The sequence below is a fragment of the Propithecus coquereli genome, unplaced genomic scaffold (genome assembly GCF_000956105.1).
Source record: "Propithecus coquereli isolate 6110/MARCELLA unplaced genomic scaffold, Pcoq_1.0 Scaffold619, whole genome shotgun sequence".
Lineage (NCBI taxonomy): Eukaryota > Metazoa > Chordata > Mammalia > Primates > Indriidae > Propithecus > Propithecus coquereli.
In genome coordinates, this window is record NW_012152163.1 from 760,499 (window position 1) to 774,364 (window position 13,866).

The window sequence follows — 13,866 nt, forward strand, 5'->3', positions numbered from 1 at the left end:
AAACAAGGTCACTGCTCTGGAGGAGCTTGCCATGGGGAGGGTGTGTGTGCAGAGATGGGAGGCAGGACAGAAAATAAATGTATCAACACTTAGACCAAACAAGGTTATTTCAGCTTGTGAGAAGTGGTATGAAGATGATAAAACGATGCCGTTACAGAGGGACTAGAGGAGGGGTGCTCGAGACACAGTGGTCAGGGAAGGCCTCTGTGAGGAGCTGAATGGGAGCAGAGACCCCAGAGAGGCACCAAGGCCAAGATGAGGGGAGGGCAAGATCCATAGAGAGGGAACTGCTAGTGCAAAGGCCCTGAGGCATGACTGTGCTTAGGAACAACAGAAGGCAGTACAGATGGAAGGAGGAAGAGGAGATGACTACGTTTTTTGTGTGGTTACGGTGGAGATTGTCAAAATGGTCATACGATGCCAGGTACACAGTAGTCCCTCAGCTGGTGCCATGATAGTACCATGCCCAAGAAGCTGCAGGATCCCAGAGGAAAGGGACTCTGGCAGCTTGAGGGAGTCAGGGAAGGCCATGAAGAGGAGGTGACATCTGAGCTGGGGCCTGGCAGGACCAGTAAGATTTCATCATGCAGACAAGGGGGAAGGAGGAATTTAGGCCGTGGGTATAGCATGGGCAAAGGCACTGTGGCCAGAAACTCAGGGTGTGTAAGTGACAGGTAATGAGGTGAGGGGGCAGCCTGCAGCCAGACTTTTCAGGGCCTGGGGAAAAAAATGTTCACAGGCCACTGGTAGGACTGCAAATCGATGCACACTTTTTGGAAGACAATTTGGCAATGTTTACCAAAAGCATAAATGCATGCTTCTTTTGAGCCAACAGCTCCCCTTCCAGGAATTGATCCATGGATCTCTACATACACACGTGCACAGACATTTGTGCAGGATGTTCACTGCAGCATGGCTTGTTGTAGCAAAAAACTAAAAATAATGTAAATGACTATCTGTAGAGGACTGGCTAGTTAATTGTGGTATATCCACCCAGTGAAATGCTATGCCGTGGTTAGAAAGGAGGAGCTCATGGGGGCTGATGTGGCAGCGTGTCAAGATATAGTGTTAAGTGGGAGAAGCAAGGTGCAAACTGTAATGTGTGGAATGAGCCAATTGTGATACATAGAAAATGATAATTTCCTATGTATCAAAATATAGATTATATATTAATATATGCATTCTTACACACTATATACATTACACACAAACTCCTTATATACAAATATATACATACTTATTTATAGGCAGATATACAAAGAACACATCTACAAGGACTTCCAAAACACTGCTGACTGTAGCTGATCCTGGGAAATGGGACTGAGAGGGCTCAGGGAGGGAAGTATTACATTTCATCACTTTTCCTCTTTGTGCTGTTTGATTATTTTGTTTGGATAGTATTTTACTTGTATAATTTTAAAAAATAACATGGGAATTATTTTTGGCCTCTTGGCATTGGAATTGCCCCTTTTCTACATTTGGGGGCCTCGCACCTTATGAGGCAGAGCCCGTCTTCCCCTCTAAGAGTCGACACTGCCAAATACTTGCTTTCCCAGTCTTGCCTGCAGCCACTTCCCTGCAGTGACTGACAGGTGCGGCTCAGACTCCCTAGCCCCACGCTCGGAACGTAAAGCTGGTGCCAGGCAGCAGCTGGGAAGTGGGGAGTCTGACCACGGTTGTGGTGGTGGCAACAGTGACACTCATTCTAGAAGTGTCCAGCACTGACAGGACAAGCTGCACTGTCCATGCTCAGCCATAGTGTCAAGGAAATCTCCGTGGGTGTGCCTGGCAGTGGGATTTGGGGGGCATCAATACAGGCTGTGTAGTCTCCAGGGTGAATTCACCAGCCATCCTGGAGATTCTTTGAGCTGCCCAGTATTTGTTAATAAACTCCCCAACTGCTTAAATTGGCTGGGAGTGATTTCTGTGGCTTGAGATTAAGAACCCCTGAGTGTCAGGGTATGTGATGAAGGATGAAGGACAAAGGACTGACCAGGAGGGAGTAGAGAGGAGGAAGAGAGAAAGAAGACCAGAGGTGATGTATGCAGAAGGGTGTCTGTATACGTCGTATTATGGGAAATGGGAAGTCACTGAAAGAAGCACAAGAGCAACCTAATGAGATTTGCATTTTATGGGGCCAAACGGAGGTAGGTTGGAGGAGGACCAGGCTGGTGTAGAAAGATCAGTAAGAAGCTAGGACAGAGTCCACAGGACCAGGAATCCTGAACCGGGGAAGCCACAGGGAGGCTGGAACAGGACTGCAGGGAGAGATTTGGATGACACTAAGAAGGTGACTTATTAGGTGTTGGGCAAGAGGGAGAGGGACGAGTCTAGCAAGAGTCCCAGGTTTCTGGCTTGGACAATGGGGTGAGCAATGATGCTGCAAAATGAAATGGGCACTGAGGGGCAGAGCAGCTTCGGGAGATGACAACGAGCTTGTCTGGGGCATTATGGGTGAGGGGGTGTCCAGCGGACAGTATGTTATCTGAGCCTGGAGCTCAGGAGAGCACTCCAGACCAACTTCAGGCATAGACTTGAGCCATGGTGTACTAGTGAGTCTTTAGCAAATGGCACCAGTGGCTCTCCAAAGTCGGGGTGGGGGAGGGGTCGGGGGTGGGAAGGAACACCTAGATTTGTAGCGTTTGCCAATATCTATGGTATAAATACTCCCACCATGGTTGATTTCAACCTATCAGTGTGATGTCACTGAACAAAGAATTGGTTCAGTTATATGGTATTTTCATGGTATAGATAATGTAGATAAAAATAATCTTAAGAGCACAGATAATAGTAAAATAATTAGAAATTTATTAATTTTGAAGATTTATCATCTTTGTTTTTGTCTGTTTTGTTTTGGTTTTTTGAGACAAAGTTTCACTCCGTCTCCCAGGCTGGAGTACAGCGGCGCAATCATAGCTCACTGCAGCCTCAAACTACTGGGCTCAAGCAATCCTCCTGCCTCAGCCTCTGGAGTAGCTGAGACTACAGGTGTGCACCATGACACCAGGCTAGTTTTTAAATTCTTTTCTGGAGAGACAGGGTCTCACCATGTTTCCCAGGCTGGGGTCTCGTACTCCTGGCCTCAAGCAATCCTCTCACCTTAGCCTCCCAAAGTGCTGGGATTACAGGCATGAGCCACCTTGCCTGGCTTATCATCTTTGTTTTTAACATAATTTATTTAATTGTAAATTTTTATGATTTAATTTTTTTTTTTTTTTTGAGATAGGGTCTCACTCTGTCACCCAGACTAGAGTGCAGTGGAACCACCATAGCTCACTATAACCTCCAATTCCTGGGCTCAAGTGATCCTCCTGCCTCAGCCTCCCAAGTAGCTGGGACGATAAGCACATGCCACCATGCCTGGCTAATTTCTTAAATTTTTCGAAGAGACCGGGTCTCAGTATATTGCCCAATCTGGTTTTGAACTCCTAGCCTCAAGTGATCCTCCCTCTTCGGCCTCCCAAAGTGCTGAGATTACAGGCATGAACCACCATGCCTAGCCAGATTTGATTTTTAATAATGGCCATAACAACTGGTTTGCACAACTCCTGAACCTTTAACAGTTGTTCTCATGAGTAAGGCCAAGCTTGATCAGTACACTGCTGGGTTTGCAGTCACTAGCAGAGAGGCAGGGATGGAGCCATGAGGATGGCTGCCATTGTCCAGGGGAACGTGGAGAGTGAAAAGAAGAGAAGGCCGAGAACAGAATCCTGAGACACTGCAACCTTCAGGGGTGGCCAGAGGCAGAGGAACCTGGGGGAACAGTGAGACGGCACAGCAGAGAGTGAGGAGGAGGCCCAAGGAGACGAGTGGTGAGGAGTTCTCCCTGGCAGGAGGGGCTGCTGGGAGCTAACAGCGGTGAGCCCAGAGAGGAAAGGGGCAGCAGGGGGAGCCTCCAGGAGAAAGTGACATTGAAGCCGGGTGCTGAAAGATGACAACGACCTTACGAGTGGTGGTCAGCATTCCCACCACAGGTTCTAGCAGGCGGAAAAGTCCAGAGTGTCGAGGTAACAGAAAATAGGTTAAACTCCAAGTCAAGTTCATTGGGCTGCTGGTGCGGAAGTTCAGGCGAAGCAGGCGCTTACTCTTGCACTTAGAAAAGTCCAGTGGAGAGCAGTCTCCCGTTGGTGTGGTGACTGCACGGTTGTCAGGAACCCAGACGCCCACTTTCTGATGCAGCATTCTTAGTACAGGGATTTCATCCTCCAGGTCACCTCATGGTCCAGGATGGCTGCTGCAGCTGCAGTCATCACGTCTATGCAGACAGACAGCAGGAGGAGCGGAAATAGGGTAAACGGAGCACCTGCCCGTTGTCTCTCGTTCTTAAGGAGTCTTCCCAGAAGTCAACAGCTTGAGTTTCTCCCTCCTTGGCTACCCCTAGCTTCAGTGAGGCGAGAAAAGTATGGTCATTTAGCTGGCATATGACTTCCCAGAATAAAACTGTGAGAAGGGGAGAAAGGTTACTGAGTGAGCCACCAGCATCTCTGTCACTACTTCTTCTTTTCCTTAACTTTTTTATTTTGAAAACTTTCAAACTCAGAGAAAAGGTGCAAGAATAGGACAATGAACAGAACCTACAGAAAAGTTGCGATATTAGTTACAATGAACACCTGAATATCCTTGACCTAGATTCACCGATTATTAGCCAGTTGCAGGGGGGATACCCCTACCTTTTCTTCCTCTCTCTCCATATGTGCTAGCCCCAGAAGGGGGCATGGATCTGGGGCTGCCACTTCCTAGCAGGATGGATTCTCTCCCCATGCCACGTGCCCCGCCCCTTTAGGGCAGAGGACCGGAAAGCTCAGGCTCCTGTGTCTCTGGTGGGCAGGCCCTAAACCTGTGAGTCTCAGGACCTCCCATTGTTTCTGCCCCCAGCCCCCACACCAGGGACCTTTCTGTTCTGCTCTTCCCTTTCCTCCCCCTAGAATTCACTAAGGAGAGTGACCATGGCAGCTTCAGGGGAGGGAAGGTGGCAGACTGCGGGGAAGGGTTTTGGAGGAAATCCCAGTGGGGGCAGCTGGAGCAGAGAGTTCTCTTAAGCGGATCTGGGGGATCCCAGCCCTGCCTGGGTTCTGCAAAACTCCAGATGTGCCTTCATAATTCCGTGTGGCGCCTGACAGTGTGATTAACCATTCAGCAACGTTACTGCTGTCCAGAGGCCTCAGGGTGGGCAGGCTCCCTGCAGGGAAGGCAGGATGCGAGCTGAGGACAGGGAGGGGGATGGCGGCATTTACCGAGTACCTTCTGTGTGCCAGGCACTCTCCAGTATATCGTTAAGTCCTCAGAGCAATCCTTCGAAGCAGGCATTTTCGTTCCCATTTTACAAAGGAGGAAACTGACACCCAGAGAGGGGAAGTCCTTGGCATTTGTTCTTTTCAATCAGTTTTGCCTGGGTGCCTGCTGGGTGCCAGACAGCATTCTAGATGCAGGAGATGCAGCAGGAAACAAGGCCGATGAAGCCCTTTCTCTTCTGGAACCTAACATTCCAGTGGGATGGGACAGACAATTAACAAGTGAGCTGGTTACCACATAAGATGCTTCGGATTGTGCTCCTCTTGTCAAAGTCTTCAGTGACATTCACCTTGCTAAATATCATGGCCAATTCTCCCTCCTCATCCTGACTTCCGAGAAGTTCCTGGGAGCCAGGCGCTGCTGTAGGCACTGGGGACACAGCTGGGAACGAAAGAGGCCTTGGGGACCTCATATCTTGGTAGAGGAAGGCAGACAATAAGTGAAATAGATTAGTAAGATATACGTGTGTCGGGAGGTGACAAATGCTGGGGGGAGTGAAGGGCAGGAAGACACAGGAATCGCTGGGGTGAGGCTGAGCGGGACAGTTAAATAGGACACAAGGAGGCAGTCCCTGAGTGAGGTGAGGAAGCCAGGGACACCTGGCGGGCAGGCAGGAGCCTGCCAGCATGTTGAAAGACCTGTGTGACTGAAGGCCACTGTGGCTGGAGCGGGGGGAAGGAGAGGAAGGCCACAGGGACGAAGGGTCCTTGTAGACCCTCGTACTGTGCACAGAGGAGCAACGTGATCCAACTTTCATTTTACCGGCTGCTATGTAGGCGGTAGACCATTCTTGGACAAGGGTGAAACCTGGAGACCCGTTCAGGAAAGGTGAGCGTCACTTGGGCTGGGGTGGTGGCAATGGAGATGAAGAGAAGTGGTGGGGTCCTGGGTATGTTTTGAAGGTGGAACTGAAGATAGCATGTGCTGATGGGTTAGAAAGAAGGGGGTCCAGGACCATTCCAGAGTTTTTGGCTGAGCAATTAGAAGGATGGAGAAGACCATGGGAAGAGCAAGCCTGGGGCTGGGTGGTGAGGTGTCAGAAATTCAGCATCGGATGTGATAACTCTGAGATGCACATTAAGTAGTTGGATATGCTCTTCTGGATTTTAGGTGGGGGGCAGGCATCACTGTATTAGTGACACCTAATGCCCACGACTGGGTGAGGGCACGAAATAGCAAGTGTTAACAGAACAGAGAGGAGGTCCCATGGCTTATTCCTGGGACTTTCTGAAGTAAAGAAGAAGAACCATCAATTCTGTTGACAGCTGTGCTCCCCAGAGCCTAAAACCATGCCTGGCACAAAGTAACTGATAGGTCAGCATGTGTTGAATGAATAGCTGACTGAATCAAGGAATGAGTAGTGCTAAGTGCTAAGAAGGAAATAAACCAGTGTGATGAGTTAGCCTATGAGGGATAGTTGTCTTCTTTAGATAGTGTGGTCAGGGACAACCTCTGAGAAGGTGATATTTGAGCCAAGTCCTGAAGAACAAGAAGTCGGTCACGTAAAGAGTAGCAGAGGGAACCACAGGTGCAAAGGTCCTGAGGTAGGAATGAAGCTGGCCTTTGGAGGATCAGTGTGTGCAGGGTGCTGTGAGGCTGGATCACCCAGGAACTTGCAAGCTCAGAGCCTGGACTTTGGATCACATTGTGGGTGTCCTGGAGGGTGTTAAACAGAGGAGGTAAGTGATCAGATACATATTTTATTAATAGATGATCCATCTGAGGTGTGTGGAGAACATTCTGTAGGGGGCAGAGTGCAGGCAAGGAGAATGTTAGGAAAGACTCATGCAGTGGCCAAGGCCAGAGCAGGCTTGCCTGGGGTGGGGGGAGTAGGGAGGGAGAGGAATGGGCAGATTCAAGATATTTTAGGAACAGAATGGCAGGGGTGGGATTCAAGAGCCCCTGCTTGTTCAATCCCACAGTGAAGATGTCCCCCCCAGGCAGACTTGGGGGCCTCACGTAGGGGCCAGAACTCCAGTAGGGCCAGGGAGTTTGCTCTTAGGGTCTCCCCTAGTCACCCCAATCCCAGACTCCAGGGGCTGCCCCAGGCTGGAAGATGTGGAAGGCGGTGGGAAGGGGCGCTGTAGCCAGGAGGGTCATTCCGTGCCAGGCTGTGGACCAGGCCTCTAAGGCAGCTAAGGCCATGCCCAGTACTGGGGGGAGTCCTTCCTCCCCTTTTCTCCATCAAATCTAGATTCAGGATCTCTCCGCAAGCCTGGTCATCCTGCCAGTGCTCCCTCTGTCCAAAATTCTTTGATGTTTCGCCCATTGAGAAGTGGGATTATGTCCCCTGTTTTGGATTTGGGCCTGTGACTCTAGTAGAATGTGGTGGGTCTGCGCTGGGCCAGGTGTCAGGCCCGGGCCTTCAGAAACTGGCAGCTTCCGCTTCCCATCTCTTGGGATGCTCGGCCTGAGAACCCGGCACCATGCTGTGAGGAAGCCAGGCAGCCACATGAACAGGCCACACCCACAGCTGAACAGGCCACACCCACAGCTGCGACTCAGGTCACAGCCAGCATCAGCTGCCCCACCTGTGAGTGACCAGAGGGCGCCAGCCCCAACCGGTCAGCCACCCCAGCTGACCTTGCTTTGGAGTGGAGATGGGCTGTCCCTACTGAACACTGCCCAAGTCGCAGATTTGTGAGCAAAATACATGATTATTATAGTTTTAAGCCACTAAGTTTGAGGTGGTTCGTTACACGGCAATAGATAACTGGAACGCCATGCGTCACTTCCCCAGGGCCGATCTACCACCAAATATCGTGGGGTTTCCTTCTAAATTCCTCTTAAATCCACGATCTTCTCTGCCACCCCATTTGTCCCCTAGACAACCACATCAGCATCCTGATCGATGTGCTTCCACACACTCTTGAAGCCACAGGGTTGTTTCCTACACAGCAGTCCAGAGAACTTGCTGGAAAGCATATCCGATCACCTCCCGAGCCAGTCTGTGCTCGCTTGCAGTGCTCGGTGCTCACCGCTGCCCCTGGGACCGCTTTCCCCTTTGGGCTTCGGCCACACTGATCTGTCTCCTCTTCCTCCAGTACCTACGTGGCTCTGCCTCAAGGCCTTTGCACATCCTGGTCCCTCACTGAGATGCCCTCCCCCACCCTCCCAGTTATTTCTCGCTCATGCCTTAGGTCTCAGCTCAGATATCACCTCTTCAGTGAACTGCTTCTAACCCAGGGGTTCTGAAAATGGGGTGCCTGACCAGATCGTCTGAGAACTTGTTAGAAATGCAAATATCCTCAGGCCCAAGCCCAGAAGTGAGGGGTCAGAAACTCTGGGACAGGGCCCAGCAGTCTGTGATTAACAAGCCCTGCAGGTGATTCTGATCCAGGCACTTGAGAACGCTGCTCTAAAGCCCTCGGTCGACGTCATGGACTTTGTTATCTTCTCCCATCCCTGAGTTCACAGGTTTGTGTTTGCGATGACACAGGTCTTTGTGAGACCGATCAATGTCCAGCTGCCCATATACCCAAGCACAGGGGCTGCTCATGTTTGGTCATCGTTGCATCCCAGCACCTAGCCCTGGGCCTCGCACATTCCAGGGGCTTAACGGTGTGGGTGGCACAGATTTGACTGTCAGCCTGCAGATGGTGTGGGGGTGCCCCAGGTATGGGGAAGGAGCAGGTCCTTTTTCAGGTCTGGGACCCTAAAAGTGGCTGAGGGGCAGATGCAAAACTTGAAAGAACTCTGGGAGGCTTCAGCACCTGCAGAGAAGAGGCTGATCAGCAGGCTGGGAAAAGGTGTCCAGGGCCAGGGCTCCTCCTCTTCCTTCCCCTTCCCTGTCCTTTCCACCCTGGGGAGCCCCCAGCTGCCTTCTATTGAGCACCCAGGCAAGCCTTGTTCTATGGACTTTATGTGTTTTATGGCATTTAATACTCACAACCAGCTCCTGAGTTGTATATGATTAATATTCCCATTTTACAGATAGGGAAACTGAGGCTCACTGAGGTTCAGTAAGTTGCCTGAAGTCAGGGTAGGCCAGGATTTGCACCTGTGTTGTGTGACTGTGGCACTGCCCCTTGCCATCCATGCCAGGCAGAGAACACTCAGCTGGGGCCAGAGGTAACACAGGGGCTGTGTGGAGCCACATGTGCCTTCCCAAGGGCGACCTCTGCCACAGCGGACAGTGCAGCTGGGAAGCAGGGGGCCCAGTGGTGCCAGACCTCAAGAGAAACCAAAAATGTGGAATTTAACATGAAACTCCCTGTGTCGAAATGTAGCAAATGATTAAAATTTCTAAAAACTCAGACTCTTCCAGAGACCAGGTAAATGCCTGCCTTCTGCCATCTGCGGGGCAGTCCACTTTCATTCAGGAGCTACCCTACTGGGATGCAGACCCCAGATATTGACTCTTACCTTTGGGCCCCCACTGCGTGGGGCTAAGTTTGCCTGGCCACAGCTGTATCCCCAGCCCCGGGCCTGCATGCAGAAGGCACTCACTAAATGCTTGCTGATGGCAAGAACCTGGTTAGCCTCTCCACCTCTGAGCTTCTCCCCCTCACCTGCCCTAAGCAAGTGGGGGCGGGTGCTGGTGGGTTAAAAGCTGGCAGCTGGGGCCTCAGTGCCAAGTCCTCCACGGAGTTTGAGCCCGGCATGGCTACCGCCGGCCCTGTAAGTCCACCTGGGGACAGCTGGGGCCAGGCTCACAGCCCACCTTGACTCCTTTCTTTGGTCAGGTGAGTGAAGCTGAGGGTGGAATCCAAACGTGGGACAAGGAGAAGGAGGGACAGGAAAAGGAAGAAGAGGAGGAGGAGGAGACAGCAGTGGCGGCTGCAGGAAATGAGGCTCCGAGCTCTCCCAACCTGCCTCTTGCGGGCAAGGCCCGGGCTGAGGGCCCTGCGGAGGTCAAGCCCGAGCTGCACCCCCTGCAGAACAGGTAGGCAGGGGGCTACAAGCTGAACACAGATCCCTGCTATCAGGCCGGCCCGTGCTGGCTGGCAGTGTGGCCTTGGATGACCCTTTCCTCTATTGGGCCCTAGCTCCTCTTCCGTGAGAGGCCAGAGCTGGCCTGAGCCTTGGGTCCTGTTGGCCCTTCTGGGTTAACACCCCCATTCCTGCCCTGGCCCTGCTGGATAACTTAGACACTTGGGAGGAGTCTGTGCCCCGAATCCCATCTCCCAGTTTGCCCTTGAAAGGGTGGGACCTCCCTGTCAGCCCAGGTGCTGCTGGGGGTGGACATGGGAGGCTCTCTGCTTCCTGGCCACCTCCCCCACCCCGCTAGGTGGGCCCTGTGGTTCTTAAAGAATGACCGCAGCCGGGCCTGGCGGGACAACCTACAACTGCTCACCAAGGTTGACACCGTGGAGGACTTCTGGGCGTAAGTGTCTGACCCTAGGAGGGTGGGATGGGCCAAAGCCTGACTCCTTCTAGGGAGCTTGCTTCCTACACAGCCTTGCCCCTCTTCCCTGGGGCCTTTGAACACTGCCCGAGGGCTGGGGCTGGTGGGTGCTGCTCAGAGGGCACTGGGGTTGGGTCACAGCCGCCCCTCACCACCTTCTAGGGCATAGGAGAGAGCCTAGTGAGGGGGAGGAGCGGGAAGTTGGCCGCCAACTCTGCCACTCCATGGCTTTGTGACCTGGGCAAGCTCCTTCCCCTCTCTGAAACCGTCTCAGGCACAAAGTGAGGATGTCCTGGGTGCTCCAGGCAGGGGTAGAGAAAAGGGCTGCACAGGCCCTGGGGGAGCATGAGAGGGCCTGGGGCTATAGCAGGAGGGTGCCCAAGGGGCTCAGGCTTCACTGTGAGGGATCCAAGGAGAAGGGGGACCAGAGGGCTTGGGTAGGTGGGGCGGATCCCAGGTGGCAGGCCAGCATAGGCAAAGGCTTGGAGGCCCGAGGCCTGAAGGTGGGTGGGAAGCTGGGGTCTGGTGAGGACTGGGGTGGCTGAGGCCAGCTGCAACCAGGCCTTAAAAAGCCTTGACTTTCACCATGGGGTGGGGGGCTCTCTCCAGGTTGTACCGTCATGTCAAGCTGGCCAGCAAGCTCTCTTCTGGCTGTGACTACGCCCTGTTCAAGGCAAGCTCCGCTCTCCCCTTTCCTCCCCCACGCCCACAGGGGGCCGATCCTTCCTGGCAGCGGCTGCATTAATCCCTCACAGAGGGCGTGGGTGCCACAGACAGCCTCTCTGAGCCCAGATGTGACTTCCGGTTGGGGGAAAGGCTGCACAGAAGCCCAGACGGAGCCCGTCAGGCCTGAGCCAGCTGCCCCTCCAAGGCCATTTGAGTGGGGAAGGGGAAGTGGGAAGAGGCTAAGGAAGGAGCCCAGGTTTCCGGCCTGGCTCCTTCACCAGGACGCTCCTCGATGTCCACACCCATGTTTAGAGGTGCTCACCTTAGTTTTAAAGATTTCCCAGGTGACTTCTGCCCAGCAACGTATGGGGAACATGCAGCTAAGCCCGGGATGTCTACCCTTGCCCACCTTGGGGTCTGACGTACCCCCATTTGAACTTGTGTCTCAAGGAACTCGGGTCGGTAAAGGACACAAGCACACACACGGCTATAGTAGGTGGCCAGTATTGAGGCTCAGGGCCCTGTGGGAGTTCAGAAGAGCATCTGTGTGGTGGGCTGGGCGGTCGATGGTGGGACCTGCTTGTGCAGAGCGAGGAAGGTAAGAGAGAACCTGGCCTATTTAGACTGGGAAGGTAGCTGGGTCCCCACTTCTCTTTGAACAAAGGGTGGCAGTTGATTTGCCATCTACCTCACAGGATGGCATCGAGCCCACGTGGGAAGACAGCAGGAATAGGCGGGGTGGCCGCTGGCTGGTCAGCCTGGCCAAGCAGCAGCGCCACAGTGAGCTGGACCAGCTGTGGCTGGAGACAGTGAGTGGGGGAGGGGAAGGAACTGGGGCAGGTCTCATGGTGGGAGTGGTCTCAAGGACGGGGGCAGTCTCTGTGCCCCAGGACTCACCAACCCACCCCCACCCCTCGGCCCAGCTGCTGTGTCTGATAGGGGAGAGCTTTGAGGAACACAGCAGTGAGGTGTGCGGGGCCGTCATCAGCATCCGCGCCAAGGGGGACAAGATCGCTGTGTGGACGAGGGAGGCGGAAAACCAGGCGGCTGTCCTGCACATCGGGTGAGGGGCTCTCTGGCACAGGGTGGGGGCTGAGGCTCTTCTGGGGGAAGGTGGGGCGGTGGCTTGGCTTGCAAGGGAGACCTCTGGATCTCTGCATACCATCTTCCCCTTCTTCATTCCTCATCCGTATAAAAGGGGTTTGGAATCTAGACTTCCAGCTATTTCTAGCAGTAGAACTCTCCTTTTGTGTTAGTCATGTTTTGGGTTTCCACATGGGTAAGGTACAAAACAAGAGGGGCTGGGGCTGGAATGAGGGCAGGAGTTTGGTGGGCAAAGGACACCCTTTGCTGACTACTTGTGTCTCCCGTCCCCTGTGCGCTCCCATCCAGGCGTGTGTACAAAGAGCGCCTGGGCCTCTCCGCAAAGACCGTCATTGGGTACCAGGCCCACGCAGACACCGCCGCCAAGAGCAACTCCCTAACCAAGAACAAGTTGGTGGTGTGAAGGGGCCTTGGCACCCCTCCTGTTTAGTGGGACAGTCATCACCTAAGCTTCTTACTGCTGCGTGGGGAGCAAGACGTGGGGGTAGACAGCCTGGTTCTTACCAGTCAAGTGAACAGAAATATGTACGTTTTAACATAAATTGGGGCCCAGGCTTAGGAGTGCAGTGGTGGCAGCAGTCTGAGGGCCTAGCTTTTCCTGGAGCCACACGATGGACGGGGTGGAGGGAACTCCTGGGGTTCCTTGTTTCAGCTGGGTGTGGGTGAGTCATGGGGGACGGAGGGGACCAGCACTTAAACTCTGTGCCTGCTTGGGAAGGTGGCTAGGTGGCTTGCAGGCCAGGCTCTTCCAACGAAGGGGAGGGGGCTCGAGGCCACTAACACTCCAAGGGGTGGAGTTCAAAGATGGGGGTGCTTCTTTGTGACCCCTCTGCCTAAAAACCTTTAAAGGTTGCCTCTCCTCAGACTTACAGCTTCAGCACTCACCTTGGATCCTGTTCGGGCTCACCCTGTGACAACCCAAACACTCACCCGCACCAGTGTGAGTGTGTGTGTGCTGGGGCTGGGGCCCTGGCCTGAGGCTGGGGGGTTTGAGGCAGAGCCATCATTTGCACAGAGCGCTACGTGAGGAGCCCTGCCTGGCTTCTCGCCTTGTCCTCTATGGCCAGGGGTGTCTGTGTCTTGCTTGACTCAGGGCCAGACTGACATGGAAGTGGGTGGATGAGCCTCCACCCCCAGAAGAGGGGTGATGGGGTCTAGGCTGCACCATAGTCCTGGTAGAGGTGGACTAACGTGATGAAGCTTAAGCACCTTTGTTCTTGTTCTAAATAAATACTTCTGAACAAAATTGGAATTGTTTTTAGGGAGGGCTCCCCTAAACCTCGATCTGCCACTGTCCTGCCTTGAAGGGGCTCGTGTGAGATTCCTGGGTACTAAGGAGCCGGATCAGGGCCCAAGCTGGTAGAGGGGAGAAGGGTATGGCTGGGGGACTGCAACCACCAAGGGGGTTTGAGCCAGGGGCTGGGGCATGTGCCCCTAGCAAGACTGAAGGGGCAGAG

The 13,866-nt window shown here is 53.4% G+C and overlaps 1 protein-coding gene across 1 annotated transcript; it reads left to right on the top strand.

Moving 5' to 3' along the window:
- Positions 1-9,894: 9,894 nt before the first annotated feature.
- Positions 9,895-12,959, top strand: EIF4E1B (eukaryotic translation initiation factor 4E family member 1B). The gene is made up of 7 exons (XM_012659477.1): positions 9,895-9,912; positions 9,978-10,177; positions 10,523-10,618; positions 11,249-11,312; positions 12,001-12,114; positions 12,229-12,368; positions 12,698-12,959. The coding sequence occupies exons 1-7, from the start codon at positions 9,895-9,897 to the stop codon at positions 12,810-12,812; spliced, it is 747 nt and encodes a 248-aa protein (XP_012514931.1). The 3' UTR covers positions 12,813-12,959.
- Positions 12,960-13,866: the final 907 nt, after the last annotated feature.

Excerpts from the sequence above, each read along its gene's own strand:
- EIF4E1B (XM_012659477.1), top strand. Across the intron at positions 10,178-10,522 it reads CTGCACCCCCTGCAGAACAG|GTGGGCCCTGTGGTTCTTAA; the intron begins GTAGGCAGGGGG and ends CCACCCCGCTAG. Across the intron at positions 10,619-11,248 it reads ACCGTGGAGGACTTCTGGGC|GTTGTACCGTCATGTCAAGC; the intron begins GTAAGTGTCTGA and ends GGCTCTCTCCAG.